Raw genomic sequence first — 13,080 nt, forward strand, 5'->3', positions numbered from 1 at the left:
CAGCCCCCACTGCCCCGCTTAAAAAAAAAAAAAGTTTTAAAAATATTTACCGAAAAGAAGGCATCTGTAGTAGCTATGGGGCATCCAAATTTAGGCTGCCTTCTGATGGTGGGAATCACCCAGTGAATAGCCTCAGATGTAGATCTCATCATGAAGCTGATTGAGATAGGAGAAGATGGTCTAGCAGATACCAGAGTCCTAAGCTATGCTGGATTTTAAAAGGTTGCCATTCTCTACCAGAGGAATGTCAGAGGGAGCCCCCGATGTGTACTATACCCTGATGTGTGTACTTGCCATCGATAATACTTCATGCATATGATTAAGCAAACTCTAGTCCATGCAAATGCATGCCATAGTAAGACTGCTGAGTTAGAATCATATAGGGTTGGAAGGGGCCTACAAGGCCATCGAGTCCAACCCCCTGCTCAGTGCAGGAATCCAAGTCAGAGCATCCCTGACAGATGGCTGTCCAGCCTCATCTTGAATGCCTCCAACGTGGGAGAGCCCACTACCTCCCTAGAAATCATATACAGGTTTAATGTTAAATTCTGTCACCTGAGCCTTGAATCAGAATAGGGTTTTTTTTTATCACACTACAGGTTTTAACTGGCTTACCTAGTTCCAGTACATTTCTTATTAGCAATAGCTGCAATTGTAAATGACCACTTTTAATAGCATGATTTTCACTATCAGTACTTTCTGTGTGGAATTTCCTTCTGACTTCACTGTTTACCATTCTTTCTCCACCATCATCATCATGGCGATCACTCGTGACTGAGTAAGATTGTTTTCCAAAGATAGAGTCTATATAGATAACTCTTTAAAAGGATAGATTCATAGAAGATAGGTCAATCAACACGTTAATCTCTAGCAGTGGGTCTGCAGGTGGCTGTAAAGGCTGATTCTGGATCTACACAGCCTCCCACAGTGAGGACATAGGTTTCCAGGTAGAAGGCAGTCACGGTGAGGGTTTGCTTGACGTGCCTTCTGCTGAACTCGTTTTTCCCTTTCGCTTTGTACTTGTGCTTCTTCAAAGTCCATAGCGCCTTTAATATAGGCTGACCTCCAGTTGGAACGCTCATGAGTTAGAGCTTCCCAGTTCTCAATCCTTATGTTACATTTTTTTAGATTAGCTTTAAGAACGTCTTTAAATCTCTTTTGCTGTCCACCAATATTCCGTTTTCCATTCATAAGTTGGGAATAGAGTAACCGCTTTGGAAGATGGTAATCAGGCATTCGAACAACGTGGCCAATCCAGCGAAGTTGATGTTGGAGAATAATTGTTTCAACGCTGGTGGTCTTTGCTTCTTCCAGTACGCTCACATTAGTCTGTCTTCTCAAGTAATTTGCAGAATTTTTCTGAGGCAGCGTTTGTGGAATTTTTCGAGAAGTTGGGAGTGGCGTTTGTAGATGGTCCATGTTTCACAGGCGTACAGTAAGGTTGTTAGTACAATGACTTTGTAAACTAGCACTTTGGTCTCCCTGCGAATGTCCCGATCCTCGAACACTGTATGCTTCATTCAGGATAATCTACAGTCGCAAAGCTCAGGTGATGCTGAATTTCAGCGTCGATGTCGGCTTTTGTGGAGAGATGGCTGCCAAGATAAGAAAAGTGATCGACATTTTCCAGCATCACACCGTTAAACTGGATTGATGGCGCTACAGAGGGATTGGTTTGTGCTTGCTGGTAAAGCACTTTGGTTTTTTTGATGTTAAGCAAGAGGCCGAGCTTTCCATATGCTTCTGCGAAGACGTTTAGGATAGTTTGAAGATTTTCTTCTGAATGTGCGCAGATTACATTATCATCAGCATATTGAAGTTCTATGACAGAGGATCTTTCTCCACCATCACCATATGTACTGTATACAAAATCTAGAACTCTCCATAATACTCATAAAGTGGACTATAGTCCATGAAAGTTTATGCCAGAATAAATTTGTTAGTCTTGAAGGTGCCATAAGACTCTGTTGTTTTTGCTGCAATAGACTAACATGGCTGCCCTCTGGAAATCATAATAAATGTGTTAGTCTTGAAGGTGCCACAAGACTTTTTGTGGCAGCAGACTAACACAGCTACTCCTTTGGAAGATGCAAATTAGAAGTGGAAGTTTCTAATATCTCCTTGCATCCCTGGGGAAAGGGGAGGAAGGAGTATGTAACCCTGAGGCTCAGCCCTTCTTTTTCCTAATCCCCCAAACTTTGCTTTGAAGAATCGTGTGAACTGAACCTCTGTCTTTTCTGGCCACGATTTTTGCGCTTCAGAGGTATCAGTGTTGTAGCAGTAATTTGTTCTAATTGTGGAGGATGTTTCTTGCTAGAATATGCTGTTCAGCCCTGTGTGTGTGGTGCTTATTAAGGACTTGGCTGTAAGCTAAGGAGGAAAGAAATGTGTGCTGTTTAAATCCATTATTTTGAACCCCAATAAAAGGCTTTGTGTTAGAGGCATCAGTGGCTTGTTTGAAATAGTTTATTGCTTGCTAGCCACCATCCTTCTTGGAGTGCACTCAATAAGCTGCAGGCAACGAAGGCGAGGGCTTTGGTGTTTGTTTAATTTGCAGTGTTAATGACCTGATTTATGCCATGTAAAGGGCACAGACGCTGCCTTATCATTAGTATTACAGAAATTTACGAATGAACGTGCAGGCAAAGAACCCCAAGGAAGGGGGAGATGATGGCAAAATATACTTACAATGCAATCCTATGCATGTTTACTCAGAAGTAAGTTCCATTGTGTACATGGGCTTACTCCCTGGTATGGGGCTTTAAGATTGCAGCCTTTATCATTTAGGGGTGCTCATATTACAGCAATGTTGAGACAGTTCCTGTGTTCTTTCCGGCTTTATTTGCTATAGCAAATCAGAGCTGTTACATTCAATGTAATAAAAATAACCTTCTCCATATGTTTTGAACTGTGGACTATAATGGGGAAAAAGTTTGAATGGGATGTGATACTCTGTATGTGAAAGCCTTCTGCTATTTTTACATTTCACTCACCTTATTCAGTTAAAAATAGTGATTCATTCTACCACCCATTTTAATCAATAACCAAACTTCCACTAATGTTATTTAGTTGTACCCACTATTTTGCACTTAGCTTTAGTTGCAGAGTTGGAAACTAAAGAAGTCCCAGTCCAATTCTCTCTCTCTCTCTCTCTCTCTCTCACACACACACACACACACACACACACACACACGGACAGGTGCTGCTATTTTTTTCATCTGCGGGAATCCTAATTGCAGATCTCCCATATCATATCTAATTGTCACCTAGGTTGCCATGCTATTTTCTGCTTCCTTGCCCAGGATTTTTCTGAAGTTCTGTCCAGCCAATGAACTCATCTTGGTAAAACACCTCTGGGATAAAATGTATACTAGGAAGGGGACAGTGAGGTTATGAAGCCTCCCATCCCGTCTTGTATTAGAGGAGTGCATAGACTTCTGTTCCACTGATTGCCCTGATTTGTGGTACCCATGGATCTCTACTTCCTTGGTGGGAGAGTGGCACTGGCTACTATGAATTAGGCACCAATATGTAAGCTCAAACCTGGTTCACGCATAATGACCCAGAGTATGGGTTGTTGTTACACGCAAACTCAGAACTATGGGTTAATGTTGGGGTTGTTCACCATCGACAGCCCAGGAAGAGAGCCTGTGGTTTGTTGCTGGATTGTCAACTTTGAGTTGTCAACTGTGGGTTGTCATTGTGTAAAAACCCAGAACCATGGGCTGTTTTGCCAGGTTACAGAGGCAACAGGCAAGAGTGGTAAAACACACTCACACAGAGATGCTCTACATGCCAGTACTACAGCGCTGCAAAGGCATTTGGGATCCCGGGAGGGAGCAGGTGAAGGAGGAGGGATTTAAACAACCCAGGAAATCGAAAAACAACCTGCGCTTTGCACAGTCATCTGGGGCAAACATATCATGGATAAAATGGGTAAGGCAACAACCCATACCCTGGATTGCTGTTACGTATGAACCAGGTCTCGCTCCCTACTGTTAGACCAAGCCCTGGGTGACAGTTGTGTGAGAAGTATGTTTGCTCAATACTATCAGCTCCTGAGTTGCAACTCTTGTGCCCATCCTAGGTGGGCCATAGTACCTTGGCCATTCAGCTGTCCTGCTGTTGTACTGGGGTCCAGGCCAAAGGAAGGGTTAACTTGCACCACATAGAGCTAGCAGAAGAGTGGCTGCTTCCTCCCCCCAGCCCCTGAGGTGACATTCATGCAGACACTGGCATGCATGCATGCACGCACGCGCTTTATGACAATTTCTGCCTGCCCTCCCCAGTAAGTTCACATAGGACTGCAGCCTCAAAAGCAGGTGGACAACTTCAGGAGGTCTGGGGCCACTTTCGACCCCCGCCCCCCATTTGCGGGCCGCACTCCTGCCACCACACCTCCAAATTTGGTGCAAAGGCAGCAACAGGAGTGTGGTCCGCGGGGGGTGGGGGTGTCAGAAGTGGCCCCCACAAGTTGCCCACCTCTGCTTTTGAGGCTGCAGGCCTAGGTGCCCTTACTTAGGAGTAAGCTCTGCTAAACAGAGTGGGTTTGAATAACCATGCTGTTGCATAGGATTCTTGTATGTAAGCCACCTTGAGAGTGGTGGTTTTTAACTATCCCTAAAAGGCAGTTAAAAATATTTTATTGCAATAGAAAAATTTTAAACTGCAATATAAAATCGCTCTGAAATTTTATTAATATGCCAAATAGTGCAGTTTTATATGGTATTTTATAGATAATGCATTTTATGTTTTTTATGTTGTTAAAGTAGTAAAATAAGTTTAGGTTTACTAAAAAAAAGTATTTCATATATTTCAATTTTCCCCAAAATTTCTGTTTTTTCCAGGGAGAAATGGGGAGCGGGAAGGGATGGTGGTTTTCCATGGTTTCAAATTTTCCAGATTTCATTGCTACCCTTACATAAAATGGCATAATCTATAGTATTCTTCCAAGCTGAAGAAATCTACAAATTCAAGGAAAGTTGCCAGGCTCCAAATCATGCATTTACACATGAGGTAGTCTGTTCAGTTTCTAGTACTTTTGGTGGAAAGAAATGCATGTGTGTGTTAGCCTGCTCTCATTTTGTGTCTCGGGTTAATTTCCAGAAGAGTTGCAATGTTGGTTGCAGGCTCCCTAGGGACTGACAGGTCTATTTTGGCAACAGCTTTTATGGGCAGCATGCACTTCAGACATGTTTTAAAAAATTAAGCTTGTCTACAGCTTTGAAGGTCACACTGAATGGTTTTTAAATGTTTAATTAGCAGTGGGATTGTATGAATTGGCAGCATGTTGTAAGGGATTTTGTGGAATAGTCCAGCCACAATTCACTACCTCCAGGATTTTGTGCAGATGGCCTGGGAGAATGCACTCTCCTTTGTCTTCCTTTAAAGAGAATTTTAGAGCTGAAATAAAGCACCTGAGAAAGCCTTAAACACAGGCATAGGAATTAAAAATTCTGCCTTAAGTGCATATAGTGAGGCCACGCACAAGATTCGGTGCCTTCCCATTCCTTTCAGTGGGTTTTGCGCAGGAGAGGGACCTGATGGATTGTTCCCAGTGTTGGCTATGAATAATGGACTGCTCACTAAGTCATCACCTTCCTGGCATAACAGGAATGTCAGTCCATTGGAGTGAGCTCTGCATTAAATTGATGTAGTCTTCTAGAAACTACAGCGAATCAACCAGAGTTTTTTGTGCAAGGAGTTTACTGGCTTAATGGGTTTGGGACATGTCCAGCATGGGCTATATTTGACCTAGTGACCCAGAGTTGCAAAATCTCCAGTGTTCTGTTTGAAGTGCCTGGGTGATCCATCATAGAAGGCTGAAGGTCCAAACATCTAAAATACAGTAACCTTAACTCAAGGTATACTTAAAGGTCTTTAAGCTCCAACCTCTGGAATATAACTCAAGCATGCTTTTACTGCACCACCAAACACTGAGGCCAGGGAACTATTCCAGCTCTGATTTAGAGGGTGGGGTAATGTTAAATGAAGTGACAAATGCCCTTGTTCAAACATGCCTGATGGTTTTCTTTTTCTTTCAACAGGATCCAACAGCAGCCTCCATCTCTGACAGGGACTGTGACACAAGAGAGGGAGAGACTGTAGCTATGAATTACAAACCATCCCCGCTACAAGTGAAACTAGGTAGGTTTTATGCAGAAGAACCGGGGGGGCTCTAGTTTGGCCTCTTCTCTGTGAGTGTTATGGCAAAGAGCCCATGCTCAGTCTAAGCAATTGCAATGGAACATAAGGAAGAACTTGTTTATTAGGTATGTTGGTCCCATGTCCCTGCATAACATAAAAAGCAAACAGAGCCAGGGTGGGGCCTGGAGTGGGGCAACAGTTGTTACCACGGGTACAATCCAGGAAGTTAAACACCGTAAATCTCATTGAAATCAGTGTGGGCAAAGCCTGCTTAGCTCTGTAGTGGGAATCAGTGGGACTTTATAAAGTGCTTCACTTTGGCTATATTGTGCCCCAGATATCTAAAAGATAGCCATAAAGAGGCACGTTGAGTGACTGTTTACTGGGGACCCCCTGAAGGGCAGTCCAGAAATTGTGAACTTGGGGTGGAGCAAAGCAGATCTCAGGTTAATGTGCAGAAGGGCTTCACATTGAACAGAACATGTTTCCCAGGGAAGTCAACAGTGCTTGCCAAATTATTGTCGAATAATAATTGGAAAATTAGCCTTTGTGGAAGCTTAGAAAACATATCTCTTCACTGTAGCCTTTGGTGAATGAATTGTGTGATTCACAAAAGTTCTCCTCTTAGAAACTGTACACCTAGCTGATATTATATAATTCCTCTTTATGAGGACTCAGCCCTAAAGGCACTGTATAAATACTTTGAATATTTTAGTATTGCAGTTATCCTTAGCCTTCATGATAATTTTACACTATTTGCTTTGGCACTTGTGCTTTTTTCTATAGCCTCCTATATGGCTTGTTTTGGATGACAAGTTGCTTTGAAAGCTAAACAACCTTCTGTTTGGAAAATTGCGTTTGTGCTATGGTGAATGACATAGTCTTTGATGGTAAAGGGCATAAGGGCTCATTTCAACAGATGCAAGGCATGAAATTAATACCACTTAGCAGTGAAAACAAGTCAGAGCCAGGAGGAGACAAAAGATATCAAAATACGTCCGTATTAACAGCATGTCTGAAAGTCTCTTTTTGTGAAGCAGCCGACTTTTGGGGGGTGAGCAAAATTTGCAAAAGTGCACAGAGTGTTATAATGAAGTTTATGCCATCTGTGTGGAACTTTTGGTTTCTAATGAATCTACTGATATATTCACCTCTACTTGATATTATATGATTGTCTGATGAACAGATCGGATGACAAAACAAAATAAAATGCATGTTACATCTCACGTTAAAAGGGTGGTAGTTCTAGTCCCAGAAGGAAAGTGGAAGCAGATAAGATCTTTCACATGTAAAAACTTTCACATTGGGAGGGGCCATAGCTCAGTGTGATAGAGCGCATGGTTTTCTTGCAGAAGGTCCTGGGTTGGATCCCTGGCTTCCCAGGTAGGATGAGGAAAGAATCCTGCCTGAAACACTAGAGAGCTGCTGCCAGTCAGTGTCGACAATACTGGGCTAGATGGACCGATGATCTGGCTCAGTATAAGGCAGCTTCTTATATTCCTAAGTATTACAAACTCAAAATACTTCGTAATACTTAGTATTTACATAGCACATCCATGTGTTCAAAGTGCTTCACGTGCATTATTTCAATAATCTGTAGGACAACCCTGGAAAGGCAGATGGGTATTATCCTCACACTGAAGATCTGGGGCTGTGGCTTGTTAAAGGCCACCTTATGAACTCTGAGCAACTATGATTTGAGCTGCGGAATTCTTGGTTCCCTGCTCAGTATCTTGATCACTTGCTGTCATGACTTTTAGATTTTTCTCCTCCCTCACTTCCCAGTGTGGAGTGTGACTTTCACTTTAGTTTTTGCATTTCCTCTTACTTTCACTGCAAGGTGATCAAGAGTTTAATGGGTGGTTAAGAAATGCCACCACTCCCCCACCCCACCCCACCCCCGAGGTTTGACATTTCAGCACCATGACATTTCTTTGTACCACTCTTGAGTTAAACCAAAGTAACTATGGGTCCCCCAGTGCTGAGGAGCTACAAATGTCTTATGCTTATGCTGGAACATTGAACCATAGGCTCTAGACAGAAATCATTTCTCTTGGCTATGTGTTTTTATTTATTTATTTAGAATTATTTTTAGGCCATCTTTAAAGGTAGAACCCTCTCAGGGTGCCATACAAGGTAAAAACCATGCAATATAGATGCAAATTAAAAACAAACTCAATAAAAATCTATAAGAACAGAGATTACCAATAAAAATCAATACAAAACAGAACTTACCAATAAAACCAGCAGCCCAGACATTATGGGAAGGCCAGCAAAACCAGGTGAGTCTTCAGAGCTTTCCTGAAAACTTTCAAAAAAGAGGCCTGATGAAACCCTGATGGAAGCTGATTCCAGAGTTGCAGGGCCACAACTGAGAAGGCCTTCTCTTGCCGTCAAGCACTAACCATCCTTGGTGGCAGGCAAGTGAGAAGGGCCTCTGTTGATGACATCAGAGTGTGGGCAGGCTGGTACAGGAGAAGGTGGTTCTTCAACTAGTTTTAGCCCAACCGATTTAAGGTTTTAAACTTTAAAAACAGCACTTCAGACTGGGCTCGGAAAAGCGCTGGCAACCATTGCAGCTGGAATTAATACAGCTTGTCTGTCTTACACTAGGACTACTTTTCAAGTGCTTTCATTGTCTATGTCACAGACTGCATTCAGCCCTTGGCTTTCTGTGCAGCCTGCTGGAGCCCACTTTCCCCTACTGCCCAGTTGATCAGCCAGGGGGCAGGGAACAGATCAGCTAAAAGCAGTGGGTAAACAGCAATCTAGCTCAGGATTGCTGCAGGGTGGGAGAAGCTTTTATTCATTCATTCATTTCATTTCTATACCATCCAATAGCCGAAGCTGTCTGAGCGGTTCACAAAAATTAACTTGTCCCCTCCCAGCGACCCCAATGGAGAGGCCTGGCATAATGTAGGATAAGGCACCTCTTCTCAACACCAAAGATTACATTGGAAATAATGAGCTGGAGAACTGTAACTAAATTTTTGGGAAAATGTATGTAATTTTTTTTGCATGGAATTAATATGATTACTGAACCCTGATTTCTAGAAAGTGTGTTTCATTCCCACACTTCAGCAGCTGTTTTCGTTTGTTAAATCATTAAAGCCATAAGGACTAGAAATGTGTACATTTTAAAATGAAAGCTAAATTGCACACAGCTCAAGCAAGAAGCTCCACACTGAGTTGCCTAGTTCAAAGCTGCTTTGGTGCATAATTCTCCCTGTGCAGTGTTGGTAGTATCCCAGGCTTTCATGACTCAGGTTAATTAATTGTCTTGGCTGTTTTTAAAGGCTGTCTGTATTGCTCCTGCAGTAGGCTTCGAACTCTTAATTTAGAGGTGCCAAGATAGTGATAAATCAGATCCTGGTTTACTTACAAGGAGTACTTTATTGAGTAACTTACAACACACAGGCATACCCAATGGCTGGATCAGACAGCTTCTCTGAACCCAGAGCCATGGGGTAAAATGGGTTTTATACCATACATGTTAGCAGTGAGGCAGCATGTCAACAGCAAGCATTAATTAGTGTTCATTCCCAGCATAGACTAACAGTGCTTGCTCAGAAGGAAACTTTCCCAGCACAGACACCTGCAGCTTTAAGGCAAACAAGCCTCACTTCCCAGGCACATCTTGATAAGACACTCCAGCTTGTTAATATGGAATGTGATGAGGCTGCTATATCGACCTTTGACTCATCCTGGTAAATCAAGAGGCCTGTCAGGGAAAACAGCCTGCCAACTGAACCAAAGTCAGAGAACATTATGGATCATCTAAACCCGTCTAGAACTACAGGTGACTTGGTTACAGGCCTGGGGCCAATACACTGTCTTCATAGTATCAAAGAAGTGATGTGCTTGGGGAAGCAGCAAGGAGATGGCACAGACTGACTTGCGTATGTCATGTGGTAGCCGCTCTGTTGTCTTGTCTGTCAGGTGTTATTGATCCATCAGGGGTACTAAATTGCTCTGCTGACGGGAAGAGGAAATAACAGAAAGCAACACTAATCATTGCCATTCAGGATGTGACACAGTTCCAGCATTAAAGATAATGGCCTCGGGGTCTTGATGGCCCCAAACTTGGTTGATGGATCCTTGAGTGGGAGTGGGGAGTTGACCCCTCTTCCCCTCAGCGTCGGTCATCATTCCTTGAGTATTAGGTCTCTGACCATTGTGCTAAATCAGTCTTCCTCAACCTGGTGCTCTCCAGATGTGTTCGGCTACAATTCCCAGCATTCCTGAACATTGGCCATGCTGCCTGGGGCTGATGGGTCCAGAACATCTGGAGGGTACCAGATTGTGGAAGGCTGTGCTAAAGAAAGTAACCACAACAAATGGGGAGGCAGGCTATAATTAAGTCTTGACTATATCCAAGAGCAGCACTGCTGTGAATTTTGTCCTCTGACTAACTTTAGTCTCATTGATTTGAATGGGTGTACTCTTAAGTATGACCAGATCTGGATCCAACCCATACTGCTTAACCCCAGAAGTTGGCTTTTTTTCATCCTCCTCTGCATGTGAAGTTCCGAGGGCCATGTGTCTGGTCCCTGTGGGAGATGGGATTATTAGTTAGTTAAACCTTTGGTCTGATCGACAAGAACAGTTGCCATAGCTCTGTGGTAGAGTACATGTGTTCCATGCAAAAGATCCCAGGTTCACTCCCTGGCATTTCCAGGTAAATCAGGGAAAGACTCCTGTCTGAAACCTTAGTGAGCCACTGCCAGTCAGTGGAGAGTGAAGAATATTGAGCTAGCTGTAATAATAAATGTTTGACTGATCACCTTATCTATTGGAGGCACTACTGTACCTCCAATAATAGATGGACCAGTGTTCTGACTCAATATAAGGCAGCTTCCTGTGTTCTTATGAGGTTCATGGAAAAAACAATAAATGACTGGACAAATCAATGCCATTTTTTGTAGATGTTCCTACTGTCTTCTGCAATAGGGCAATTAGTGTTGGCCAGCTATTTTTGGGATCAGGCTTTGTGGGTGGATTCTTTTTCTTAAAGGATGCTATAACTCATCTGCTGAATGCTGTAGTTCCTATCTCTAAAGCTGCTGCTCTTTGTCCTCTGATCTTGTCCTTCATTGCATCCTGAAGTTTATACAGATGCAGTTCTCTTCCTTGGAGCTCTCCTTCTCTTTTAACCCTTTCTGCTCCTTTAGGTCAGAGAATGCACCAGAGAGCAGCACACCTTAATTGTCTCCCATGCTACCCCTAAAAGTGCTCCCTCTCATGGGTGGGAGGGCTAGGCATGAAAGCAAATAAAAAGCTTCCCCCAATATATCTTGAGCCTGACACTGTATCCCTGCAGAGGAATACTTAGAGCAGCTTTCCACAACCTACAATGCCCACCATCCCCAGACAGTCTGGGCTGTGAATGATGGGAGTTGTAGGCCAGCACATCTGGAAGGCGCCCAGTTGGGACTGGCTGACTTAGAGCATAGACATGGGCTGTATGGCCTCCCTGCTACAAGTCATGGCCACAACCAGCTTAGTTCTTCTGAATGGGTCCTGTGCTTTTTCCACCAGGTGACCTTGGGTAAGGCATCTTCTTCAGTTCATCATGTGTTAATCGTGACCCATCTTAACAAGCCATCCTGCAACTGAAAAGATCATTCTGCAGATTTATTTATTTATTTATTTCATTTCTATACCGCCCAATAGCCAAGGCTCTCTGGGCAGTTCACAAAAATTAAAACCAAACAGCACATAATAAAACAATTTAAAATATATAGAACATTAAAACCACAATATAACAATACAACCACAATAAAACCTAGCAGCAGTGCAAGAGTTTAAAATACAAATTTAAAACAGCAAAGCTAAAAGTTTAGGAAGCTAAAATGCTAAAATGCCTGGGAAAATAAAAAGGTCTTCACCTGGCGCCGAAAGGAATACAATGTAGGTGCCAGGCGAACCTCACCAGGGAGCTCATTCCAGAGCCGGGGTGCCACAGCAAAAAAAGCCCTCCTCCTAGTAGCCACCCGCCTCACTTCCTTTGGCAGGGGCTCACGGAGAAGGCCAGCTGACGATGATCTTAAGGTCCGGGCAGGCACATATGGGAGGAGGCAATCCTTCAGATAACCTGGCCCCAAGCCATTAAGGGCTTTAAATGTTAATACCAGCACTTTGAATGGGGCCCGGAAATGGACTGGCAGCCAGTGCAGCTGGAAAAGTACTGGCGTAATATGAGCTCGCAGGCCAGTCCCTGTTAACAATCTTGCTGCCCTATTTTGGACCAGCTGAAGTTTCCAGACCGTTTTCAAAGGCAGCCCCACGTATAACGCATTGCAGTAATCCAGACGAGAAGTTATCAGAGCATGGATAACTGTAGCTAGGCTATCTCTGTCCAGATAAGGGCGTAGTTGGTATACCAGCCTAAGCTGATAAAAAGTGCTCCATGCCACTGAGTTCATCTGTGCCTCAAGTGACAGTTCTGGATCCAAGAGCACCCCCAAACTACGAACATGATCCTTTAGGGGGAGTGCAACCCCCTCCAGAACAGGTTGAATATCACCTAGCCGGGCAGACAAACTACCCACTAACAGTACCTCCGTCTTGTCTGAATTGAGTTTCAGTTTATCGGCCCTCATCCAGTCCATTACCGTGCCCAGGCCCTGATTCAGAACAGCCACTGCCTCACCTGGTTTTGATGAGAGAGAGAGGTAGAGCTGGGTGTCATCCGCATATTGATGGCACCTCAGCCCACACCTCCGGATAACCTCCCCCAGCGGTTTCATGTAGATGTCAAACAGCATAAGGGATAAAATAGAGCCCTGTGGAACCCCATGGCACAATTGCCATGGCAAAGAGCAATAATCCCCCAGCACCACCTTCTGGAATCGGCCATCCAAGTAGGAGCGGAACCACTGTAGAGCAGTGCCTCCAACTCCCAACCCAGACGGATACCACGGTCGATGGTAT

At 43.7% G+C, this 13,080-nt stretch overlaps 1 protein-coding gene across 5 annotated transcripts in view; it reads left to right on the forward strand.

Annotated features, from left to right (window-relative positions):
- Nucleotides 1–13,080, forward strand: part of FAM219A (family with sequence similarity 219 member A) — a 73,516-nt gene that overhangs the window by 34,785 nt on the left and 25,651 nt on the right. For all 5 annotated transcript variants that reach the window (XR_014787480.1, XR_014787482.1, XR_014787481.1 and 2 more), the window contains exon 2: nt 6,048–6,147. Coding sequence is in view for 2 of the 5 variants with exons in the window: in XM_084832797.1 (XP_084688923.1) it covers nt 6,048–6,147 (100 nt within the window). In the remaining 3 variants the exon portion in view is untranslated. The remainder of the gene's footprint in view (nt 1–6,047; nt 6,148–13,080) is intronic.

The sequence above is a fragment of the Heloderma suspectum genome, chromosome 2 (genome assembly GCF_057233095.1).
Source record: "Heloderma suspectum isolate Gila_16-S chromosome 2, 16-S_ref, whole genome shotgun sequence".
Lineage (NCBI taxonomy): Eukaryota > Metazoa > Chordata > Lepidosauria > Squamata > Helodermatidae > Heloderma > Heloderma suspectum.